The sequence below is a fragment of the Mizuhopecten yessoensis genome, unplaced genomic scaffold, assembly GCF_002113885.1.
Source record: "Mizuhopecten yessoensis strain PY_sf001 unplaced genomic scaffold, ASM211388v2 scaffold11185, whole genome shotgun sequence".
NCBI classification, from domain to species: Eukaryota; Metazoa; Mollusca; class Bivalvia; order Pectinida; family Pectinidae; genus Mizuhopecten; species Mizuhopecten yessoensis.
In genome coordinates, this window is record NW_018408922.1 from 1,717,854 (window position 1) to 1,742,633 (window position 24,780).

General features: G+C 35.2%; 1 protein-coding gene across 1 annotated transcript; it reads right to left on the bottom strand.

Annotated features, from left to right (window-relative positions):
* Positions 1 to 8,030: 8,030 nt before the first annotated feature.
* On the bottom strand, positions 8,031 to 22,938 carry LOC110440547 (protein-glucosylgalactosylhydroxylysine glucosidase-like). The gene is made up of 12 exons (XM_021483686.1): positions 22,758 to 22,938; positions 21,587 to 21,810; positions 20,644 to 20,849; positions 18,751 to 18,961; positions 17,383 to 17,555; positions 14,861 to 15,081; positions 13,857 to 14,040; positions 12,583 to 12,792; positions 10,978 to 11,187; positions 9,847 to 9,947; positions 9,364 to 9,489; positions 8,031 to 8,441 (listed from the first exon to the last, which is right to left on the bottom strand). Exons 2-12 carry the CDS (start codon positions 21,805 to 21,807, stop codon positions 8,091 to 8,093), a joined length of 2,214 nt encoding a protein of 737 aa, XP_021339361.1. The 5' UTR covers positions 21,808 to 21,810; positions 22,758 to 22,938; the 3' UTR covers positions 8,031 to 8,090.
* Positions 22,939 to 24,780: the final 1,842 nt, after the last annotated feature.

The window sequence follows — 24,780 nt, forward strand, 5'->3', positions numbered from 1 at the left end:
CTTCGCTAGCCAAGTGTTTGCTTTGTTTACCCTTCATTTACCAATGGTGGATATAGCCGTGTTTACCGAGCTTTCAGGGACCGCAGAACTAAACGATTTTCCATAGACGATAGTGTTAACGTTTACCACTGTCCATGTTAAATGGGGTAATCCACACTGGTTCACACCTGCCCTCATTTTGAAGGATGTCATCTCACACACCTGTAAACAAGAAGTTCAAAAGTTCTACCTATTTGAATTTATTTTTAATTGGGGGCCGCCATTTTGTATTGAATTCGGCACCAAAAATTGACCAAAACCTACAATAAATTCCACACTTACTAAACTCCCCCGGAGAACAACAGACTTGAATTGTTTTTTTGTTTTTTTTTATACACTTCACATCTATAGATATAGCTCAATCCACACATAACACTTTTGAAACCTCTGCCACCTAAATATCCAACCAGCAGGCCCCGAGGCATTCGCTTTCCTATGAAATCTGCTACCCAAAAGGGAAAAACCCACCATCTATTTTTAATTTGGTTCTGTGGTCCCTATACGGCACCGTTTTCCTCTAAGAAAAGTAAACATGTTCACAATTGATCCGACAATTTAACGTTATATTATTATTTTACCTCAAAATAAGGCATTATCTGTGATTGCCATCTCTAGTGTCGTCATTCACATATGTGTATTGAGATATGATACGCGTCATAGAGAGTTATAGGTTGAAACAAATAGGACTCATCAGCGATGCCAGGAGTTAAATGTTGGAAACCCAAGTAGATCTAACAAACTGTTGAAACAGAAGGGAAGGTGGGCGTATGAAAACCCTTAATGTATGAATTGTTTACTCGCACTTATATTACTGACGTTGTGAAAAAAGAGGTCAAATCTAATTTAAATATATTCTAATTACTAATTTGAATATGACGTAACATTTGGACATAGTGGGGTTTAAAATGATTCGTTCTGCCACTTGTTTTAGCCCACCGTCCTCCCTCTAACACACTTTCCTATAAAGAAATTTTGGAAATCGGAAACCTTGGTATAGACTCATTTGCATATCTCGTGCTTTGCGTCAAATACAATTCCGTGCATTAACCAATGGAAAGGATCCAAATACATTATTAAGTTTAAGAAATCACAGCTCTATTTTAGTAAATAGCCTGACATTTCTTTAGAATTTTAAATTAATTATGTTTTGATGAAACATTTTCCTTACATCCGTCAGGTGAACGTAAGTGTTATCTCCCCTACGCAATGGTATTCCATGTCAAATAAAATTCCGTGCATTAGGCAAATGTTACTTTCCATTTTTCCTAGTGTTACATATAAGATGCCTCTACAAAAATTAAAAACGTTTGACGGCAAATAATCACTTTGTACAATATCAAAATGAGCCGTAAAAAATGATATTGTTTGAGGAAAAAAAGTGATGCTTGCAGGATTCGAACCATCGAAGACGAAAACGTTGAAACTCGTGTTTAAGTAAGACCTACCGGTTTAGCCCACTACACCACTCCATTAGATATTGTAAAGTCGAGTTTTTATTCGTCAAGACAAAATTATGTGACTGTATTTTATTATGTAAACAGAATTATTTCATTGTTGTTAATGTAACAGCATGTACCATTTTGAGAGCTTGAATGCTCGTGGTATGAATGTGTATATGAATTGGGCATCAAACTATGTATGTCTTAAAAAGAAAGTGTAGCGTCCATTTCCTGTCAGTCATGAAAAATGTCCCCGCTATAGATAGATATCCAGAAACTACTGAGACGAGGTTATTTCAAACTCCCAATTTTACCGTCACGCCATATATTTACATGTATAGGGACCGCAGAACCAAACGATTTTCCATAGACGATAGTGTTAACGTTTACCACTGTCCATGTTAAATGGGGTTATCTACACTGGTTCACACCTGCCCTCATTTTGAAAAATGTCATCTCACATACCTATAAAAAAGAAGTTTAAAAATTCTACCTATTTGAATTTTTTTTTTAATTGGGGCCGCCATTTTGTATTGAATTCGGCACCAAAAATTGACCAAAACCTACAATAAATTACACACTTACTAAACTCCCCCGGAGAACAACAGACTTGAATTGTGGTGTTTTTTTATACACTTCACATCTATATATATAGCTCAATTCACACATAAAACTTTTGAAACCTCTACCACCTAAATATCCAACCACAGCCCCGAGGCATTCGCTTTCCTATGAAATCTGCTACCCAAAAGGGAAAAACCCACCATCTATTTTTAATTTGGTTCTGTGGTCCCTATACGGCACCGTTTTCCTCTAAGCAAAGTAAACATGTTCACAATTGATCCGACAATTTAACGTTATATTATTATTTTACCTCAAAATAAGGCATTATCTGTGATTGCCATCTCTAGTGTCGTCATTCACATATGTGAATTGAGATATGATACGCGTCATAGAGAGTTATAGGTTGAAACAAATAGGACTCATCAGCGATGCCAGGAGTTAAATGTTGGAAACCCAAGTAGATCTAACAAACTGTTGAAACAGGAGGGAAGGTGGGCGTATGAAAACCCTTAATGAATGAATTGTTTACTCGCACTTATATTACTGACGTTGTGAAAAAAGAGGTCAAATCTAATTTAAATATATTCTAATTACTAATTTGAATATGACGTAACATTTGGACATAGTGGGGTTTAAAATGATTCGTTCTGCCACTTGTTTTAGCCCACCGTCCTCCCTCTAACACACTTTCCTATAAAGAAATTTTGGAAATCGGAAACCTTGGTATAGACTCATTTGCATATCTCGTGCTTTGCGTCAAATACAATTCCGTGCATTAACCAATTGAAAGGATCCAAATACATTATTAAGTTTAAGAAATCACAGCTCTATTTTAGTAAATAGCCTGACATTTCTTTAGAATTTTAAATTAATTATGTTTTGATGAAATATTTTCCTTACATCCGTCAGGTGAACGTAAGTGTTATCTCCCCTACGCAATGGTATTCCATGTCAAATAAAATTCCGTGCATTAGGCAAATGTTACTTTCCATTTTTACTAATGTTACATATAAGATGCCTCTACAAAAATTAAAAACGTTTGACAGCAAATAATCACTTTGTACAATATCAAAATGAGCCGTACAAAAAGATATTGTTTGGGGAAAAAAGTGATACTTGCAGGACTCGAACCATCGAAGACGAAAACGTTGAAAGTCGTGTATAAGTAAGACCTACCGGTTTAGCCCACTACACCACTCCATTAGATATTGTAAAGTCGAGTTTTTATTCGTCAAGACAAAATTATGTGACTGTATTTTATTATGTTAACAGAATTATTTCATTGTTGTTAATGTAACAGCATGTACCATTTTGAGAGCTTGAATGCTCGTGGTATGAATGTGTATATGAATTGGGCATCAAACTATGTATGTCTTAAAAAGAAAGTGTAGCGTCCATTTCCTGTCAGTCATGAAAAATGTCCCCGATATAGATAGATATCCTGAAACTACTGAGACGAGGTTATTTCAAACTCCCAATTTTACCGTCACGCCATATATTTACATGTATAGGGACCGCAGAACCAAACGATTTTCCATAGACGATAGTGTTAACGTTTACCACTGTCCATGTTAAATGGGGTTATCTACACTGGTTCACACCTGCCCTCATTTTGAAAAATGTCATCTCACATACCTATAAAAAAGAAGTTTAAAAATTCTACCTATTTGAATTTTTTTTGTTAATTGGGGGCCGCCATTTTGTATTGAATTCGGCACCAAAAATTGACCAAAACCTACAATAAATTACACACTTACTAAACTCCCCCGGAGAACAACAGACTTGAATTGTGGTGTTTTTTTATACACTTCACATCTATATATATAGCTCAATTCACACATAAAACTTTTGAAACCTCTACCACCTAAATATCCAACCACGGCCCCGAGGCATTCGCTTTCCTATGAAATCTGCTACCCAAAAGGGAAAAACCCACCATCTATTTTTAATTTGGTTCTGTGGTCCCTATACGGCACCGTTTTCCTCTAAGAAAAGTAAACATGTTCACAATTGATCCGACAATTTAACGTTATATTATTATTTTACCTCAAAATAAGGCATTATCTGTGATTGCCATCTCTAGTGTCGTCATTCACATATGTGTATTGAGATATGATACGCGTCATAGAGAGTTATAGGTTGAAACAAATAGGACTCATCAGCGATGCCAGGAGTTAAATGTTGGAAACCCAAGTAGATCTAACAAACTGTTGAAACAGAAGGGAAGGTGGGCGTATGAAAACCCTTCATGTATGAATTGTTTACTTGCACTTATATTACTGACGTTGTGAAAAAAGAGGTCAAATCTAATTTAAAAATATTGTAATTACTAATTTGAATATGACGTAACATTTGGACATAGTTTTTTTGTGTTTCATAAACCATTTGGACATAGTGGGGTTTAAAATGATTCGTTCTGCCACTTGTTTTAGCCCACCGTCCTGCCTCTAACACACTTTCATATAAAGAAATTTTGGAAATCGGAAACCTTGGTATAGACTCATTTGCATATCTCGTGCTTTGCGTCAAATAAAATTCCGTGCATTAACCAATTGAAAGGATCCAAATATATTATTAAGTTTAAGAAATCACAGCTCTATTTTAGTAAATAGCCTGACATTTCTTTTGAATTTTAAATTAATTATGTTTTGAGGAAACATTTTCCTTACATCCGTCAGGTGAACGTAAGTGTTATCTCCCCTACGCAATGGTATTCCATGTCAAATAAAATTCCGTGCATTAGGCAAATGTTACTTTCCATTTTTCCTAGTGTTACATATAGGATGCCTCTACAAAAATTAAAAACGTCTGACGGCAAATAATCACTTTGTACAATATCAAAATGAGCCGTACAAAATGATATTGTTTGAGGAAAAAAAGTGATGCTTGCAGGACTCGAACCATCGAAGACGAAAACGTCAATACTCGTGTATAAGTAAGACCTACCGGTTTAGCCCACTACACCACTCCATTAGATATTGTAAAACCCAGTTTTTATTTGTCAAGACAAAATTATGTGACTGTATTTTATTATGTAAACAGAATTATTTCATTGTTGTTAATGTAACAGCATGTACCATTTTGAGAGCTTGAATGCTCGTGGTATGAATGTGTATATGAATTGGGCATCAAACTATGTATGTCTTAAAAAGAAAGTGTAGCGTCCATTTCCTGTCAGTCATGAAAAATGTCCCCGATATAGATAGATATCCTGAAACTACTGAGACGAGGTTATTTCAAACTCCCAATTTTACCGTCACGCCATATATTTACATGTATAGGGACCGCAGAACCAAACGATTTTCCATTGACGATAGTGTTAACGTTTACCACTGTCCATGTTAAATGGGGTTATCTACACTGGTTCACACCTGCCCTCATTTTGAAAAATGTCATCTCACATACCTATAAAAAAGAAGTTTAAAAATTCTACCTATTTGAATTTTTTTTTTAATTGGGGCCGCCATTTTGTATTGAATTCGGCACCAAAAATTGACCAAAACCTACAATAAATTACACACTTACTAAACTCCCCCGGAGAACAACAGACTTGAATTGTGGTGTTTTTTTATACACTTCACATCTATATATATAGCTCAATCCACACATAAAACTTTTGAAACCTCTACCACCTAAATATCCAACCACAGCCCCGAGGCATTCGCTTTCCTATGACATCTCCTACCCAAAAGGGAAAAACCCACCATCTATTTTTAATTTGGTTCTGTGGTCCCTATACGGCACCGTTTTCCTCTAAGAAAAGTAAACATGTTCACAATTGATCCGACAATTTAACGTTATATTATTATTTTACCTCAAAAAAAGGCATTATCTGTGATTGCCATCTCTAGTGTAGTCATTCACATATGTGAATTGAGATATGATACGCGTCATAGAGAGTTATAGGTTGAAACAAATAGGACTCATCAGCGATGCCAGGAGTTAAATGTTGGAAACCCAAGTAGATCTAACAAACTGTTGATCCGACAATTTAACGTTATATTATTATTTTACCTCAAAAAAAGGCATTATCTGTGATTGCCATCTCTAGTGTAGTCATTCACATATGTGAATTGAGATATGATACGCGTCATAGAGAGTTATAGGTTGAAACAAATAGGACTCATCAGCGATGCCAGGAGTTAAATGTTGGAAACCCAAGTAGATCTAACAAACTGTTGAAACAGAAGGGAAGGTGGGCGTATGAAAACCCTTAATGTATGAATTGTTTACTCGCACTTATATTACTGACGTTGTGAAAAAAGAGGTCAAATCTTATTTAAATATATTCTAATTACTAATTTGAATATGACGTAACATTTGGACATAGTGGGGTTTAAAATGATTCGTTCTGCCACTTTTTTTAGCCCACCGTCCTCCTCTAACACACTTTCCTATAAAGAAATTTTGGAAATCGGAAACCTTGGTATAAACTCATTTGCATATCTCGTGCTTTGCAAGACAAAATTATGTGACTGTATTTTATTATGTAAACAGAATTATTTCATTGTTGTTAATGTAACAACATGTACCATTTTGAGAGCTTGAATGCTCGTGGTATGAATGTGTATATGAATTGGGCATCAAACTATGTATGTCTTAAAAAGAAAGTGTAGCGTCCATTTCCTGTCAGTCATGAAATATCTAAATATCCAACCAGCAGGCCCCGAGTTTATGTCAGAGTGTTTTGCCAAAAAAAATAGGCGGGCGATCTTTAGGGAAGCGTTTGGAGTGTTAAATCAATTGGTGGAAATCCTTGACTATGTGCCACAAGTTAAGCATGACCTGGAAAAAATATGTGTGCTGCCTTTGGATTGTTTTCATATTGCTCTGTCATTAATACCCCGCCTCGTCATTCACGTGCTTATGTCAACACGCCGATTGAGTGTGTATGTAACGGTCATCCTGATTGGTTAAAAGTTTTTTGGGAGAATAGCGATAACTCGGTATATCCGATAGGTGGCAGTAGAGGGAATTAAGAAAACATGACTTTATCCGCCAAAAGTAAGTGGAGAGTATACGAAGCGCACACTTGGCTAGCGAAGATGCAAAGAAACTGGGCTATTGGTGACAGACCATCACAGATCTGATATTGCCGAGACGCATTAGCATTACAAATATCTATCTGCCCCTAACGTTTGAACTCTAACCTTGACAAGTCAGCTACGACAAACATCCTGTTTTATTCGTACGTGTTGCCATAACTACAGAAGTTCTAATTGTTAATTGACCTTGATTTCAATGTTGGTATCGAATTAAGCTGCATACACCGTTATTTAAAGAGTGGGGGGGGGGGGTCTAATGTAAACGGTGTTCGAAAATATCGTTATTCTCGGTCTTTTTAACTGCATCATTGTTTAAGGGAATTCTTAATACTGTAATTAATGAAGCGAACAAAGGTTTATTTTATCTAGAAATATGCTGCAATCCATGGTTTTAATTTTAATAAAAACCATGTCTATGAAACAGAAAATCTTTTATGCATGGATTTGTTTTAAAAAGTCAACATAAATATAATGCGAGCATACGATGTTATTGCTACATTCCTTCATCTAGCATAATAATCATTTGGGCGTGTATTCATGAACCCGTTCTCATGCTCAAGCATGGATTCTGTGCTCAAACCAACTTTCTTGTAACTCGCTTAAATCATGTCAAACGATCGAAACGTCAAATGTAAACATTGAAAACAGTTTTTGGCTTCTTCAAAATGTTTCCAAATAATTGACAAAACAAGATATATTCATTAAGTAACAACAAGAAAGTTTTCATGAATGTGAGCCCGGTTCTAATTGCATTGAGCTATAAAACTTGTTCAAAAAATGATACCTTTACCAAATAAATACAATCAGTAAAATCTGCATCGATTTGCTCACGAAAATATAAATTAATAACTGTAAAATAGATTCTAAACAATAGAAATGTTGAATAAGACAATGTTTCGTTCAATCTCAAAACAAAATAAAATCCCACAAAACCATATATATGAATATTTATTACGGCAAAGGAATAATAATACAATAATATTGTTCGATCAGACTTTGTCGATCAGCCAAGCACCAAGTATGCTTTATCTCTAGGGTATTGAACCCACACACCGACGTCCAGCGTCTCAGTCTGGCCGCTTGAGGTCACTGTCAAGTTCATAGCACCCATGGCAACTTTAGTTTGTTTAACAGACATGTGAGTTTCCGCAAAATGGAAATCGAACGACCCGTCAAGGTAGTCAATCCCAGTCAAATTGAACGTAGAGATGTCTGGTGGCAGAGTGGGATCAAACTGAAGCCTGTCTTCAAAGATTCTAAATCCGCCATAGCCGAAAATGAGGGACTGAAGGTACCCGCCGATACCGGTGAGGAAATTCCTGGCTCCTCCGCCATTTTCGACCTCTGACCAGATCTAAACAACGAATGATGATGCTGTCGTATAAGTATTCGTTTTTTTTAAATTGATTCTTATCAGGTGCAGCCAACTAGGCTAGCCTTGTTTATGAAATTATACTTATATAACATATGTATACCTGTATTTCATATAGTTATACCATTGTTTAGTAATCTTCTTTTGTTTTGTTATTTCATAGTATCAATTGTTTCCGGAAAGATGACGAAAATAATCCGATAATTAAAAGAAATGAATTACAGGTTTTTTGTATTATCAATTCTATCAAGACCTGAGATGTAAATATATCAAGCGATTCTATTACAGCTAGAAGTCCAAATACTTTAAGTTTACGACACTATTGACTGCTAATAATGAAAAGGAATTGTGTAATCTCGGAAAATATTTCTGATGTGCAACGAGTTAACGTACAGAAATCAATGTCTGATATGGACAACTACTCATATTTACATTTCTACTGAACTTGGACTCAATTTACCTACTAAACATTTTAAAGATTATTTTTCAATGACATGCACAAGACCGATATTTTGGTAATTATCCAAAAAATATTAATATCGCACCAAATGTAAAGGATATAATCCTGTTTTGTTGAGGTGTATGTGGTATAAACCTCAATGGGCCTTGTGACGGATGTTATGAACTGCGAAGCAGTTTATATTGAATTTGTCTCAAGACCCATTAAGGTGTATAACCCATAAACCTCAACAAAACAGGATCCAATCCTTAAATGTATTTTGTAAGCTCACTCTCCTCTTAATTGATTTATATTTGTATGCATAATTTCTTGTACTTTTACTACATGATTTCATTGTTTGACATTTAACCTATGAATCAGGTGGCTCTCAGAAATATAATGAATGTAAAATTAAATTGAAAATTGGAGAAAACATCACATGATGATTACATTTGAGAAACTTACATTAAACGGTGGAACAACGTTAATAAATTGCTTTTTAAACAGCCTTTCTGCTTTAGCTATTTCATTCAATTCGAGCCAGCCTATTGCAAACATTCCCCAAGTCATGGCGGGTCCTCCTGGTGTAACCTGACGCAGAAATGATGAAAAAAATGTACGAGAGTATTAAATTAAGTGTATTATTGTAACATATATTACGTTTCAGATAAATTGGAAAAGTTACAAATGAAATAAAAAAAAATCGTAATTTCGAACCTGCTGTAAAATTCGTTTCCTTTTTCATTTGATAATAAAACAACCCATAGAAATATACAAAATAACAATGAATTTGTATTAAAACTTTTTAGCATGGTTATAATCAAGTATACTTTTTTTGTTTAGTATTATAAGAATGATGACTTAATAAAATGTTTCCTGAGATTGTTCACATGGGTATGCCGAGGATATATAATATAATGTCAACATAAATATACACAATATCTATACCTTTTCGTAAATTTCCAAATCGTTTTTCCTAATTTCTTCTGACAAATCGACCATCAAAGGGAATCCCAGAAGTACTACATCTGCTTGCTTGACAGTTTCATCTACAGAAACAGTACATGGCAGATATATTTTCGAAAACCAAATGCACAACATTATATGCCCGCAATATGTTAAGCATGTGAGGAAGGACAAGTATGAGTAAAATACATGTTTCGAGTATGTTGCCGCTTTTTGGTACAAATTTTACTTTTATTTTGCGTGAAATATGAACCGCAAAATCAATCTGGCGAATTTGTATCCAATCGTAATGTCAGTTTCGTGAAACATATTCTCGCGAACAAATTGTTTGAAGTGCAACCGCAAAACATAGAAATTAACATAAGGTAACTGATTATTGCTCTCCCAATGTTCGTACATGGTACATAATTGTCGCGGCCGAGACTAGTGTCACTTTGAGTTATATTAAATACGATGAAATAGACATAATAGTACATGTCAACATTGTATTTGAGGTATGATAAAATGATCTTGTTACTCTATTTCAGCAAGCAATTAGCTGTATAGACCTGCAAACATTTCTGTTTTAACATATAAGCCTGCCTTGTAGCGTTAGTGTACCCAAAACGGGACAGTACCCAAACCAGGACACTGGTGGGAAAGCAGCCCAAAAATGTGTACATCTGTACATCATCTTCACGTCTTCATTGGTTACTGATAATGATTACACGGACAGTTTAAGTTTGGAAATCATGCGACGCTTTAATTTGGACATACCATTTTCTGTCTGTATTCCTTGTTATCCCCATTATTTGCTAAACACCCAAAGTGCCCCTTTCAGGGTACAGTTACACATGTTCAAGAGCCTTCGTGACCATGATAGTATTTATTTATAAAACCACGCGCTGGAAACATCATGTTGTCATTGAACAAAAATATGATATTTATATATGAAAACTCAACAAACATTTTAGGAATTGATACTAAGGTATAATTAACATCAATATTTCACAAAAACTGTTTTGCGACACACTTTTTTTAATATTTACTGATCCCGAAACATGATACTTAAATTATAGGAAGGTATATCGTTCTATTTTTATTTAAGTTCACATGAATTATAATAAAACTTACCTTGTGTGTACCCATCATACTCTGGGTGCCATTTACCAGTGTCGTTAAAGGGTATAAACGTTTTATTTGCAATATCTTCGAACCGTGGGTCTGGCTTCCTGTTTATCAGCGGAAGGGCGTACTTGGGTAGGAGCAGACTGATCTTCGCCACACTGTTTGTGTAGACAGAGTTGTTGACGGGGTAGTGGTACTCATCTGGGGGCATTACGTCTACGACAATACAATATAACACAATACATCAATACTATACAACACATATACATAATTACAATACATAATTACAATACAAATCATAATTACAATGCGATACAATTTCAATGATATTTTATAATATAAAGTAAAACCTCGATATATAGCCCCTCGTTTCATTGCCACCTCGTTTACCGTCAACATATATCTATGTCCCTTTTTTGTTTTCTTAAGAATCACTTTATACATGGTGATGAGCATACATAGTACATTTATCTCAATTTATCGCCATATCCCTTAAATCAACAAAATTTCTCTCGACAAAGGTTGTCAGTATATCGTGGCATTACTCTATTTTTTGTATGAAATCTATACTTTTTTATACACCTTATATGTCAGTATGAAGTATTCGAGACCATGCGATCTTTGATAATTGATAAGTCAAATACAAAAAAAAAAAATTGTTCCACGGCGTCAATACACAGGGAGACAAAATGAGAACCTCGAACAGACATGGTAAGACAACAGCATCAGCTAAAACAACAGGGAAACACACCATAGACATAGAAAGACAACAGCATCAGCTAAAACAACAGGGAAACACACCATAGACATAGAAAGACAACAGCATCAGCTAAAACAACAGGGAAACACACCATAGACATAGAAAGACAACAGCATCAGCTAAAACAACAGGGAAACACACCATAGACATAGAAAGACAACAGCATCAGCTAAAACAACAGGGAAACACACCATAGACATAGAAAGACAACAGCATCAGCTAAAACAACAGGGAAACACACCATAGACATAGAAAGACAACAGCATCAGCTAAAACAACAGGGAAACACACCATAGACATAGAAAGACAACAGCATCAGCTAAAACAACAGGGAAACACACCATAGACATAGAAAGACAACAGCATCAGCTAAAACAACAGGGAAACACACCATAGACATAGAAAGACAACAGCATCAGCTAAAACAACAGGGAAACACACCATAGACATAGAAAGACAACAGCATCAGCTAAAACAACAGGGAAACACACCATAGACATAGAAAGACAACAGCATCAGCTAAAACAACAGGGAAACACACCATAGACATGGAAAGACAACAGCATCAGCTAAAACAACAGGGAAACACACCATGGATATGGAAAGACAACAGCATCAGCTAAAACAACAGGGAAACACACCATGGACATCCCACAGCCGAAATAATCTAAAAACAATATCAATACTGTAAAGTGTTTTTAAGAAATATGCAATTGATATCTCTTAAATCCTAGTTTTATATGTGGATTAATATCATACATTCGTACTTAACATTCGAGAAGAATGAAAATAACTTGATATCAGACAATAAAATCAAAATGTCTCTATTTGCCAAGACATGTCAAACTAACCGTTGATTTCATAGCGATCCTCATCCTGATTATAAGTCATTCGCGACATCCAGAACGAGGCTATATCTGTGATGACGTCAGCTGCACCCTCACTGTCGAGGAAATGCTTGTCTCGCGTCATCATTACGTATTGCTTGAAAGCAAGCGCTATATCGCCAGTGATGTGTTGTTCATAATCCGAATATTGTGCCAGGGGACAGACTTCGAGACCTGTACAATTCAGTAATTAGTTTTAGATAAATGTATCGAACATGTGTTTACATGGTAAAAGTTTCCTTTTTTGCTACAAATTGGAATATACATTTAATAAAAATAAGGTTGTATATTTTATTTAAGTGATCCAGAGTTCTATTTTGAAACAAAAAGCAATCCCGAATCATTAAAGTTTGTTGATTTATTAGTAAGTGGTGCTCATTTAACAGACATATCAACACAAAAACATACGACAAAACGGTCGAATTGCTGCATATCACAATTTTTTCAGAAAAGTAAGAAATGGAGAAAGTAAAGATATTTAATGTACAATCGAGATTATTTTTTGGAGGTTATATGGTATGATGCCGAAAATTCTGTGAGCACTTTCAATAAATCCGCTGTTTTTTATCACCGATCACTGGCTTCAACTAATCAGACGTTAGAATTGCAAATATCCTCACTGAACTTGTATGTATATGACGTCATCACCTTCGGTGTCGTTTTCTTCTAGGTAACATGAAAAAAAACCTAAGTCATTTGGGAAACTTGAAGTCCAATTCAATATATTAACATTCCACTACAGGTTCCTCTATAAGCATAAGCAGAAGAAAATACGTCCATAGAGCTATGAATGCAAATTGATCACAGTCACTTTGAAGCTTCTCCTCTCGCCTCGAATAACACGAGACAACCGTTAGAAGCAAACATTTTCGTGACGTGAGGCTGTTCCAGGAATCTCGTTTGCACTGACGACACATACACTTCAACATTTAAGTCAATAATAACTAAAAATCATAATGTAAATATACGGATGTACCTCTTATACAATAGGTCTATTTTTTATATATTTCTTCGAAACAGAAAATTGGAGTAATGGTATGCATTCCCAAACTTAATGTTATTTTAAGAGAAAAAGTAAAACCTGCCTTAGAAATCAGCTGTCTGTTATAAATACTTGTTTAATAACAGCCAGTTGTTATATTATAAAGTTCTTTTTCCTTCAGATTAGCATCGGATATATTTGTCAAATTCCATACAGGAAGAATTCATTTTATCTAAAAGCATGAGTATAGTTTTACCAGTATATGCGCTTTCCCAAGGGTACATTGCGCCTTCATAACCCCTCAGTTTTGCAATTTGTTTAGCTGACGCATGTTTCTTTATTCGTGTTTCGAGCACTTTCTTTCCCTTATCGCTGTGCAAAGCTAGTATCGGAGGGAACATCCATGTTTCTTGGTCCCAGAAGATATGTCCTTGGTAGTCCTTGATAAAAAGAAATAAAGTTAGCATATTTCACATCTTGATGAAAATTAAGGAAAAACTCTCATTGCTTAAAGGTAAATACTTTTAAGAATCTAGTGGGGCAACTATCCTTGCCCCACNCCCCCCTGTTTTACCTTTATTATTGCTTACGATTAAAGTCCCACAAGGTATGGTTTTCTATTCAGATATTATTTATCAAAGCTAAATGATATACTGTATTGTATGTTGTAAGCAAGAGTAGTTCTTTGGGTGTTAATTATTTACCCTATTTTCATGAAAGTTAGATAAGAAAATCAATCGTTAGTATTTGGGTGTTTGTTATGAAAACAGAGAAAATATATATTATGATTTTGCAATAATTAGATTATTTTTATATGCAAATTTGTATCAATAATAATAGAAGATACAGCCGGGGACTTACTGGCAGGTAAATTATTTTGTTTGTCATAAAATTACATGTTTCATCGTTAAAATTACTGAAATCTATTTCAAATTCTACGCTATTTAATAGAATAATATATTTATGTGATATTAAGAAAAATCCGATATGAGAAATGAACATCACATTCTCATTACACTTAATTAACTCATTTACCCTTGAAAACACATTTAAACTCTTCCAATTTAAAGGTTGGAAAAGTTCATTATGAAATTTCAGTTAATGAGTTAAGAAAAAGGCGTTTATGAAATAGATATTAGCTGATGCTATTGTTCTTGTATATTAGATTTGTAAAGTAAAATCCATGCACATGTTCTTTATTTGAATGGTTCTGGTATTTTCTGTCAGAAATAAATTACGAATGACAAAGGATGACGGTACCTTATGTAAAGCACCGTGCGCTAATCCCCCTGGTGAGATTCCTAAGAAAGGGCCGTAACTCTCGTCTCGAGGAACCTCACTGAGAAGATAGTACAAGGCTGCGTAGTTGATTCTACTAATGTTTACGTCACCATCCATGTCTATCCGGCCTTTACGCCAGATCTCTTCCCATTTCTGCTCGTGGGAGCTCCTCAATGTACCATTGAAGAAATAATCAATACCTGGGAAGTTTTCAGAAAAGATAAATTAATTAATTGCAATACTTTTGATATTAAACCAAAATAGTTTACGTGACTTATTACATCTCATACTCATACATCCTCGATATTTCATGCATGGGTTAGGCTCACTTTCGCTCTCTGTATACCTGGAATATGTCATAGCAAGATCGAGGGCCAAGTGTGTGCCACCTTGTGAATAAGACGAGAAGACTAGTTGGATTCTTTGATGTACATTAAAAGAATCCTGCGGTCGCATAACGGTAAAATTTACTGGCTTTGAAGTCCGGTGTCGCTTCTTCGTAATCTTCGAAGGACAGGTATCGAGCATGCGATTGGTCTTTTTTTTCAACTGAGACCAATCAAATAGATAGCCGTATGCCTTCAATTTTGCTATGACATAGTCCAGGGCTGCAGAGAGCGAAAGTAAGGGTAACCCCTGGAGTATCGGAGTACTGAGTATGATACTCATATAAATTTTATAAAAGCAAGGTAACGATAAGTTTAGACTATGTCAGACCTGTATGTAGACCTGAAGTTTATGTGTTCAGCAAACGTCATGCTAACAGCTTCACTTTCGTATATATTCTCATTTAAAAAATTAAAACAAAAGCAATTATTTTGTGTGATCTCATGCGTTTCAAAATACATATTTTAACGAATTGTTTTACCAAATTACGGAACCGTAGTTTTTGTTGCAATCAAGATAATGTTTTCTCGAACCTTATACAGAGATATCCCACGTCATACCCCATGCTAGATTTTTCTATCTCGTCCGATCTGTCTTGTACCTTTACGTGACATTGCGCGGAATTTTTACACAGCGACGTATTCATCCGCGCGTAAACGGCTCAAAATTGACAACTGCATTAAACATATTCTGTTTTGTTGTTATATGTTTTGTTTTGATGCACTTTATGTAGTTAGATATCTGATGTTGTAGATAAAATACAGTTTACACTTTAAAATACGTTGTCTTCGTTGTAAAGACGAACTAGATTTTTACGCGGAAGTATTCAAATGTAGCTTTTTTAGTGTAGAGGCTTTATTAAGTTGAGGCCCCGGACGGGATACTTGAAGTCTTTAGCAAAATTGAACAGTTTTTTTCGAACTAAGATGTGCGACATATTTTTTTTTATTACATGTAACTGAGCGAGATCGGGTTATCTCAGTCGAGGGCTAAGATTCTGTAACATCCCAGCCTCGTCTTACGCCTCGGTTTGGATTATGTTACAGAATCTAAGCCCTACATGTTTATCCTCGATATTCCAGGGGTAACGCTGACCTTGTTCTCTGCTTCCTAGGTTATGTCATAGCAAATTGAAGGTACGCGGCTAGCTATTTGATTGGTCTCAGGTAAAAGATTTTTGTTTGTTTGTTTGATTTTGTTTAACGTCCTATTAACAGCTAAGGTCATTTAAGGACGGCCTCCCCTGTGTGCAAGATGCATGCGTGTAGTGTATGTGTGTGTATTTTGGGAGGCTGCGATATGTTCGTGTTTGTCTCCTTGTGATAGCGCGAAACTGATGCCGGCTTTATAGTGCTACCTCACTGAAACATACAGGTAAAAGAAATCTTACCAATCGTTAGGTGGATACCGATCCTTCGAAGATGAGAGAGGAGCGACACCCGGCTTCAAAGCCAGTCAATTTTTACAGCTACGCGACCGAGAGGTTCTTTTGATGCACATCAAAGGGCAAGGTGTTGCACACTTAGTCTTAGATTTTGTTATGACATATTCCAGGGGTGCAAGGAGCTAAAGTGAACGTAACCCCTGGAGTATCGCGGATGGAATGAACAAAAACACATTCACAGGATAATTGTGTCAACCAGAAAGCTTATAAACCAGACACATGTATTATCAGACACCTGTATTACTAGAAATGTGAAGAATACCATATACGTGAACCTGTATAAAAAAAACTTCATAAACAATTAACCTGCATAAAGCAGAAAACTGAAGAAAACCAGATACCTGTATATACAAGTAACATGTAATTCAAAAACCTGTAAAAACAAACCTGCGTAAACTAAATATCTGTATAAGCCAGAAACCTGTAAGATTCATAGAAGTCTTAAGACCTTTACATTTGTAATATATTAGTTAAAATTTCATTATTCTTAAATGTATCGAAGTGCAACATTTTAGCGGTAATTTTTTCGGGATGGTTATTTTAATCCCAGGATAGGACTATTTTTTCAATTTTTAATAATTATTAAAATATCGCAGATTTAAAATGTATCGATACGTGTCGTTGAGTTTATACTTCGTTCTTACTGCTTTCAGTTGTTAAAGAATCTTACCCTTCATAAAATACTCTCCGTTTTCGTACGGTTGTACACAGGTCTGAAATAAATATCTGACGTTTCCCCCGGCCTCCACTGTAATAGTATCAGGTACCCACGTAGATAAAGACACGAGAGGTATCGTCCCGGCTGTATCAAACTCAGCTTCGTTTGTGTTGCCATAGTCCTTCCTGTTAAGTTTAGAGACATCATTAAAATTCTTATTTAATCATGTGTATTGACGCTCTGGTATTTTTGATATATTTCATTCTACTACTTCGGGACATGCATTTATTAGAAAAAGAATTGGTCATTAACAAAAAGAATATCATATTATAACTATAGTATTTCATTTAAGGGAAGGGTTTTCACTATAAGGGGAAAAAATATGGATGTTTTAGGTACCTGTCACCTACCCAAGCTTTAACCTCCGACCATGACAGTTTTATCTCACTCGACGCACTCGATCAAGTGTTGGGATAACTTGTTCACCGGATGCAAACAAACTGATGTATACCAACTCTATTCCATAGGCAGGTAGCAACACCAAATTTAAATACCACATTATTATAGTAAAGACCTAAACAATGCTTGTTTATTTTTGTAATTCCGTAAATTAGCCCCCACCCCTTCAAAACAAAATTAAAATTGAAATAAATCCCGAACAACCTTCCCCTATCTTTTCAGTCATGTTACCTGAAATATTCATGTTTTGGCCTAAGCCGAACACTCTTTAACTATGAGTCGATTACTATAATTAAAAAATATATATGTACAGTAGCAGTTTTCATGTTAATCTTTATTATCTATATGAATACATATTTGTATTAACTAAGGATATCATTCACAGAAATCTACAAACTGAGTTTATCCATCTTCCGGAAGGTTCACGAAATAAAACAAGATTTGTTGAAATAATAGCATAACACTTCTGAAATGTTTATACTTGTGAATTTGTGTTATTTTTTTTTTATTTCAGTTATACATTATTACCACAAATCTTTACAGGGCATCTTAAATTACTTTAAAATATGTCAATTGTATTATTCTTCCCTTGTTGTATCTCGTATGTAGGTCATTTTTTTTCTCTAACTTAAGATAATTTAAGGAGCGTAGAGACACAAAGGGTAGTTAACTCTAGAATCAACCGTAATTTGCAATACAATTATTGTTTGAATTTCAGTTTGTTTATTGTCATATAACACCTACTTTACTGTGTCAATTTTCAATGATTGTTCTGTTTGTGGATCTTCGATTCGGAGGAAATAAAGAGAATAATTATTACCACACATCGTTAAAGGGCGTCAGTAAGCATAGAAAGAAAGGATGCCGTACTTGTTGCGTATCAAATATTTAAAATATTCACAGCAAAAAAAACAACTCTACCGGAATTGGCTTATAACCTCTCTGTCGGCTGTTTGGAAGGAAAGATCTTCACTGGGGAGGCCGATGTTCTGTGACAGGTTCATATGTACAGAAAGATGACCATTATTGACCACAGAGATCTCGGTTACCAACAGACGGTTCAACAACTGGTGGGCGTACATGTTCATTTCTACTCTGACGTCATCGGACGTATACTCCTCAATGTACATACCTGCATCCAAACCAATCTATCATTATGGTTGTTGCAAAAGAGAAAATTTTCGCGGTGTGGATTTTTCGCTTTTTTCGCGTTGAGTAAATTTCCGCGAAAATATCCACACGCGAATAATTACTTGAAGAAAGAATTCTGGAAGACTACATACTGATCTGAGCCTTGCCATGCAGTAACTTCACATTAACTTGGGGCATGAAACACATGCATCAATATTACAATATTTCTGTTTTAAAGGGTAAAATAAAAATCAAATAGGTAAATATTTTTACTAATTTTACTGAAAGTGATAGTTTATAAAGACTGAATTTATTTTGAACACAAACAGCAATTGAAAACTTGTATTGCGAGCTTTCGAAAACGCCTGTTTCCTTTGTCAAGCACAGAATGCAAATGACCGGTGTTTCGACTCCAACCCGCTGAAAACAGCTCACTAAGCCACAGTGTGCCGAATCAGTAAAGTCAGCTGTTCAAATTCATTTTTAATATGGTCTCATAAAGATGACTCAGCTGCCCCCTCCCTTTCAAGCCCTTTCAAGGTGGTGTTCCAGTCTATAATGCTGGTGTGTTTGTGCTATCATTGTCTGTAATGGCTGAATTATTGTGTTGTTTCTCTGATGCCTTCTTTGTATTTCTAGTGTAGACTTTGCTGTTTCATAGTTCAACGTCTTTCTGATATTCTTTTAGGCGTGTCCCAAATTTCCAGCCAGTTTCGCCTATGTATGTAAGGTTGCAGCTGTTACATCTTTCTTGTGCAATCAATAGTGGATTGATGGTGTTTTGTTGTCGCATGGGCTTAATGATGTGATTGTTGGCCCCATTTTAGCATCCACTAATAGGCGGAATGGGTGAACATGTAACTTGTCCCCCTGACTGTCTGCAATAATAGAGTTCCAATGGGCGAAATGTCTCTATGAATTTTGACAGCTGACTTTACTGATTCGGCACACTGTGTCTTAGTGAGTTGTTTTCAGTGGTTAAGAGTCGGGACACCGGCCATTTGCACTCTTTGATTGACAAAGGAAATATACGTTTTGGAATTCTCGCAAAATAAGTTTTCAATTCCTGTTTGTGTTCATACCAAACTGATGGATCATATACAGAAGAGAGATAGTTTATAGTTCGGGATAGATTCAAATTACTTGTTTTTTAAATATCTCGTATTTTTATCAATCTATAAATTACAATAAGAGTGTGTGATTATGTCACGAGCAACTAAGAAGCGGAGATCTCATGAAAGAAGAACTAAGCAACATAGGTGATTACTACTTTAAAAAATGGTTATAGATACAGTATGTAAAACATGATACAGTATGTAACACACTGCATCATACAGCTGTTTTGCATTTAGCCTCACCCTCGATACTCATTTACGCTCTCTGCACTGTGTAACCGTGTAACAATAAAATTGGCTGGCTTTGAAGTTTTGTGTCGCTCCTCTGTAATCTTCAAAGGAAAAATAGCAGCCTAGGGATTGGTCAGGCGGTTTTTTTCTCCTAAGACCAACGAAAAAGCTAGACGCATGCCTTCAGTTTTGCTATGACATATTCCAGTGGTGCAAAGAGCGAAAGTTACTCAGCGTAACACCTATAGTATCGAGGATGCATATGCATGCCGTTTGATAACTTTATTTAATAACTTCTTTTTTCAAAGTAATGTTTACATTTCAGGATTTACTATACCTCTGCCGACGTCAAGTGAGTATTTCCGGCCAGTTACCGGGAAGGAGAAATCCGTTATGTTGATGGAGGATGTTGACCGTAGTCTAGCTCTATGACTCGTGCCGTTTGGGCCATTGTACACACCATTCATATACATGGTGTCGCTATGTACAAGTGTTGCTAGGTAACCGTTACCAATGGTCGGCATTGAGGCAGCATCGGGTAAACTAGATGCAAAAAAAGTTATCATGTTTAAAACCTGTTCAATAGTATAGAATTTACATATAGCCTTATATTCATTTATCAATTTAAGGATATGCATTCATATAACTGTTTTGTCAATGTGGTATTATCAATTGATAAATAAAATGTAACATTTAATTGAATATTTTATTGGTGTACTTAGATACCATTGTTTATTTTTCGTCTATTCACCAAATGAAATGATACACCATTTTTAAGCTATAGTGTGTCATTTGGAAAAGAAGAACATACCAAAACAGTGATGACGTCGTTTAACTCAATGTTTAGCGCGGTATTTGTGTTTCTAACTTCTGAATGGTTGAAGTTGTTAGGCAAATAGATTACAGCGATTTTTTTCTTCTTCTATACAATCAAATAATATTCATATACCATGAACTTAAAAGTGTTGACTGTCTTTCTAAATTAGATAATAAGGATCATGTTATTAGATATATACTGAAAAATGTTTTTCGTTATACTGTATACCGTTTAACCCCCTAAACAATTCTAATTATTCCTTAAAGAATGCATTTTATCCTTATTGTTATTTTCGGCTTTGTAGGGTTTTATAGTAAATGTTCTTCCATTTTGCAGTCTCCTTGGAGTTGTTATCTTTTCATAGTTCCAATTTTGTGTGTGAATTGAAGGTATTGCAATCAACTCTCTATTTTAATTTTGTCTATTTTAGTTTTATTCAAATTATTGCGTATAACGTAAATACCTGTCAACGGATAAAATAGTGACGTCCTGGTCGAGGAATGCTGGGTATGGCCTTTTGGTGTCCTTTATTATCACCGTCGAAGGTCCGTGCCACAAAGTCACGTGATCGTCATGATGATCAGCTTCCTCTGTATTGTTGGTACCATTGCCTAAGCTTATACCAATATCCAAGCTTAAAAATGCCAGCACAATTAAAACCATTCGTCCGTTAATGTTATTCATGACCTGTGTATAAGATAATATGGACTCTACAATGAATAATGAGACATAACTGAAATATGAGCAGATTAATATTTAATATTTCTTGCCCCATTGGTTTTTCGTATTTACAGTGACTTCTCATTATTTTTGTTTTGTGGAGATAACTGTAGCACAGTTTGGCAAGAACACTTTTGTTTACCAGTTATCTCATTCAGTTAAAGCAACAGCGTCCAGGGTTCGAATCCTTCATTTCTACACTCAGAACACTGTTGTTGATTGTACTTTGTTTAATGCATCATAATTACTTTTTTTCATTAAAGTCCTGCAAGGTATGATTTTCTTTCATAAATATGTCTTTATCAAAGCAGTTGTAATGCCGGGATTTTTTGTTCAAAGCGTGGGTACTATGAGAGGTTCTTTTTACACAATCAATAAGATTGCATGTGACGTTTCGATGACCAGCACGATATGTACACTGTCACCTTCATCGATTCGGCTACGCTGTAAGCGTATGTACAAAAACTGTTATAAATGTACCGAAATGACTCGATTCGTCTACGCTTTGTTTAATACTTGGTCATAGATATGCGAGAGTCTTTGAGCTCCCTCATCTCGATTTAGAACTGACCCACTATTGGAGAGACTGGAAGGCGATTTTGGGTCCGCCTTTGTGAACACCGGAAAGATACGGAAACCAAAGAAGGTAGGAAATTCACGAGATCAGAAAGAAAGCAGTCTCAGTCCCAGATAAATCACAGACCATGCCACACAACAAAGAAAAAGTGTGGATACATTTTTGGCAGTGGTACGGGTGTCCTTAAAAGGAATATAACTGTATCCTAGCTAGTAAATATTATACAATCAAAAGGAAATTTGTTATTTATCAAATATTCCTTACATTATTTTAGTAATTATCAAAACTTCCTTCCTTGATACTCGAGAAACAAACACGTTAGTATAACGTTACTTACTGTCGACAGTTTTCCCTTTCCGTTTTATTGTAGACCTGCCGTCAGGATACCGTTAACTGACTGTAATGTGTCGCTGATAGTGTCACACCAGCCCTACCCAGGCATGCTAACCTTGGACAGTAGGCATCGTCCCTGTTTACCAAGCTATCCCTTTCGTCTCAGTTCATCATGTCATTGAACATTGCCTTCCGAACAAACACTTAACTGTAGTACAATACAGATTATTTTATAAAAAGTTTCACATGTCAATCAATATTGCATAAATCTATTTTATTAAAAGTATCACATGTCAATTTTGCATAAAGGACATACATCACATGTACATACAAGCATGATCTAAAAATGCACAAACAATATATAATTGAATCCCAGCCTACTAAGGCTTACGGGACGACCTAATTTATTAACTCTAAAAACTAGTTCAGAACAGATTGTTCCAGGTTTTAACTATTTAAACACTGAACAGAAAATTATTGTTTTAATGAATTAACCTAATTTTAAATATGTCTTGGCGAGCACAGTTCATAATTAAGATTGTAAAAGAATGTGTTTTCAATATATTAAGTCTAACCTATATAACCTGTATAATAAACACATTCTTCTACAATCTAAATTAGTTTAAACAATATTTTATTCAATATAATCAACAATATTACAAATACAACTGTAAATATGGGATGGGAAAACAAGCTTGGAGCTTATATTAATTCCTTTCCCAATCTAAATTATGAACTTTGCTCGCCAAGACATATTGAAAATTAGGTTAATTGATTAAAACAACAATTTTCTGTTTAGTGTTTAAATAGTTAAAGCCTGGAACAATATGTTCAGCTGTTGTAAAAGATTAGCTCTTATATCTTAGTAAAAATCACATACAATGTCATTCGTCTTCAATACAGTTTAACTTACAGAATGTACAAAGCCTTACCTCTAAGCATATTAATTGCGAGAATACCGACCAGTTTCAATATTCAGCTTTAAATCACCACTGCGAAATTTAGCTAACGCCTGAAATCAATAATACTCGAGGCATACGTTTCTGCAAAATTACTATTTTTTTACAATCCGTATGTTCCCAACTTATTGTTGTTATCACAATTACGGTCATTATGTAAATATCTACACCACTTTTTATTATCCGCACTAGTAAAATGATACTTGCTTTACAGAGTTTAATGGTGTTATCGTTCCAGGGTCCTTTCATCAGTTTGATAACTCTCTTTTCCCAACAGCGGCTGACCGTAAGAGACCAGTTATGGATATTTTTTTTCAGTAATCTATCATCATTGGTAAATTTTAAGTTATACCATAGTCTACACATTTCAAACTTATGGTAAACTTTCCTGTAGTTGACTATTCCATCATTCAATAGCTGAACAACAACAGGAATAGTTTTGTTGTGTTCGTGTGATCATCACATTCCTTTGATGAGTATACACCCGACGGAAACAGTGTCAGGTGTTTTGTCGTCTGATATATACTAGTATACATAGACTATAGTTAGATCTAAGCAGATATTTATCAAACAGAACAAATGTACCAGGTACTAATAAGCTAAATAGTCGAATAGGTCAGATAAACAAAATACTACATATATATATACCACGAAATGTACAACATAGAAACGATTGACACATATAAAAATATACCACTTATTTCATGTAATTCTATGCAGACTCCTCGTCATAAAAACAACCTATTTCATATATAGATGTACCTAAGTGTTGACGACGTCATATTTACACCTGCTAAAATTCGGCGGTGTATTTTCCATAATATTTCCAGTTGGTGTATGAATACGTCAGCAGGTTATAGCGGAAAGTAGTACCATTTATAGATTGTTTTCAAATTTCTTGAAATGAACATGCATTTAGATCTATGTTTTAAATTTATAATCAGTACGAAATAGCTATTAACCTTACAAGGACAGCGTCACAGTGTGAGTGATGACGTCACATGCTCAGGCATCTACTGTTGTATGAGACTTCGACACGTCCGATATTTAAGAATGTAATCAAAATAG

Bases quoted from the DNA above. Each gene is read 5' to 3' on its own strand.
- LOC110440547 (XM_021483686.1), bottom strand. From the start codon at position 21,807: ATGAATAACATTAACGGACGAATGGTTTTAATTGTGCTGGCATTTTTA. The intron at 15,082-17,382 runs GTAAGATTCTTT...AAAACTTCCCAG, and splicing joins CGGAGAGTATTTTATGAAGG to GTATTGATTATTTCTTCAAT. The intron at 11,188-12,582 runs GTTAGTTTGACA...GTATTGTCGTAG, and splicing joins GGATCGCTATGAAATCAACG to ACGTAATGCCCCCAGATGAG.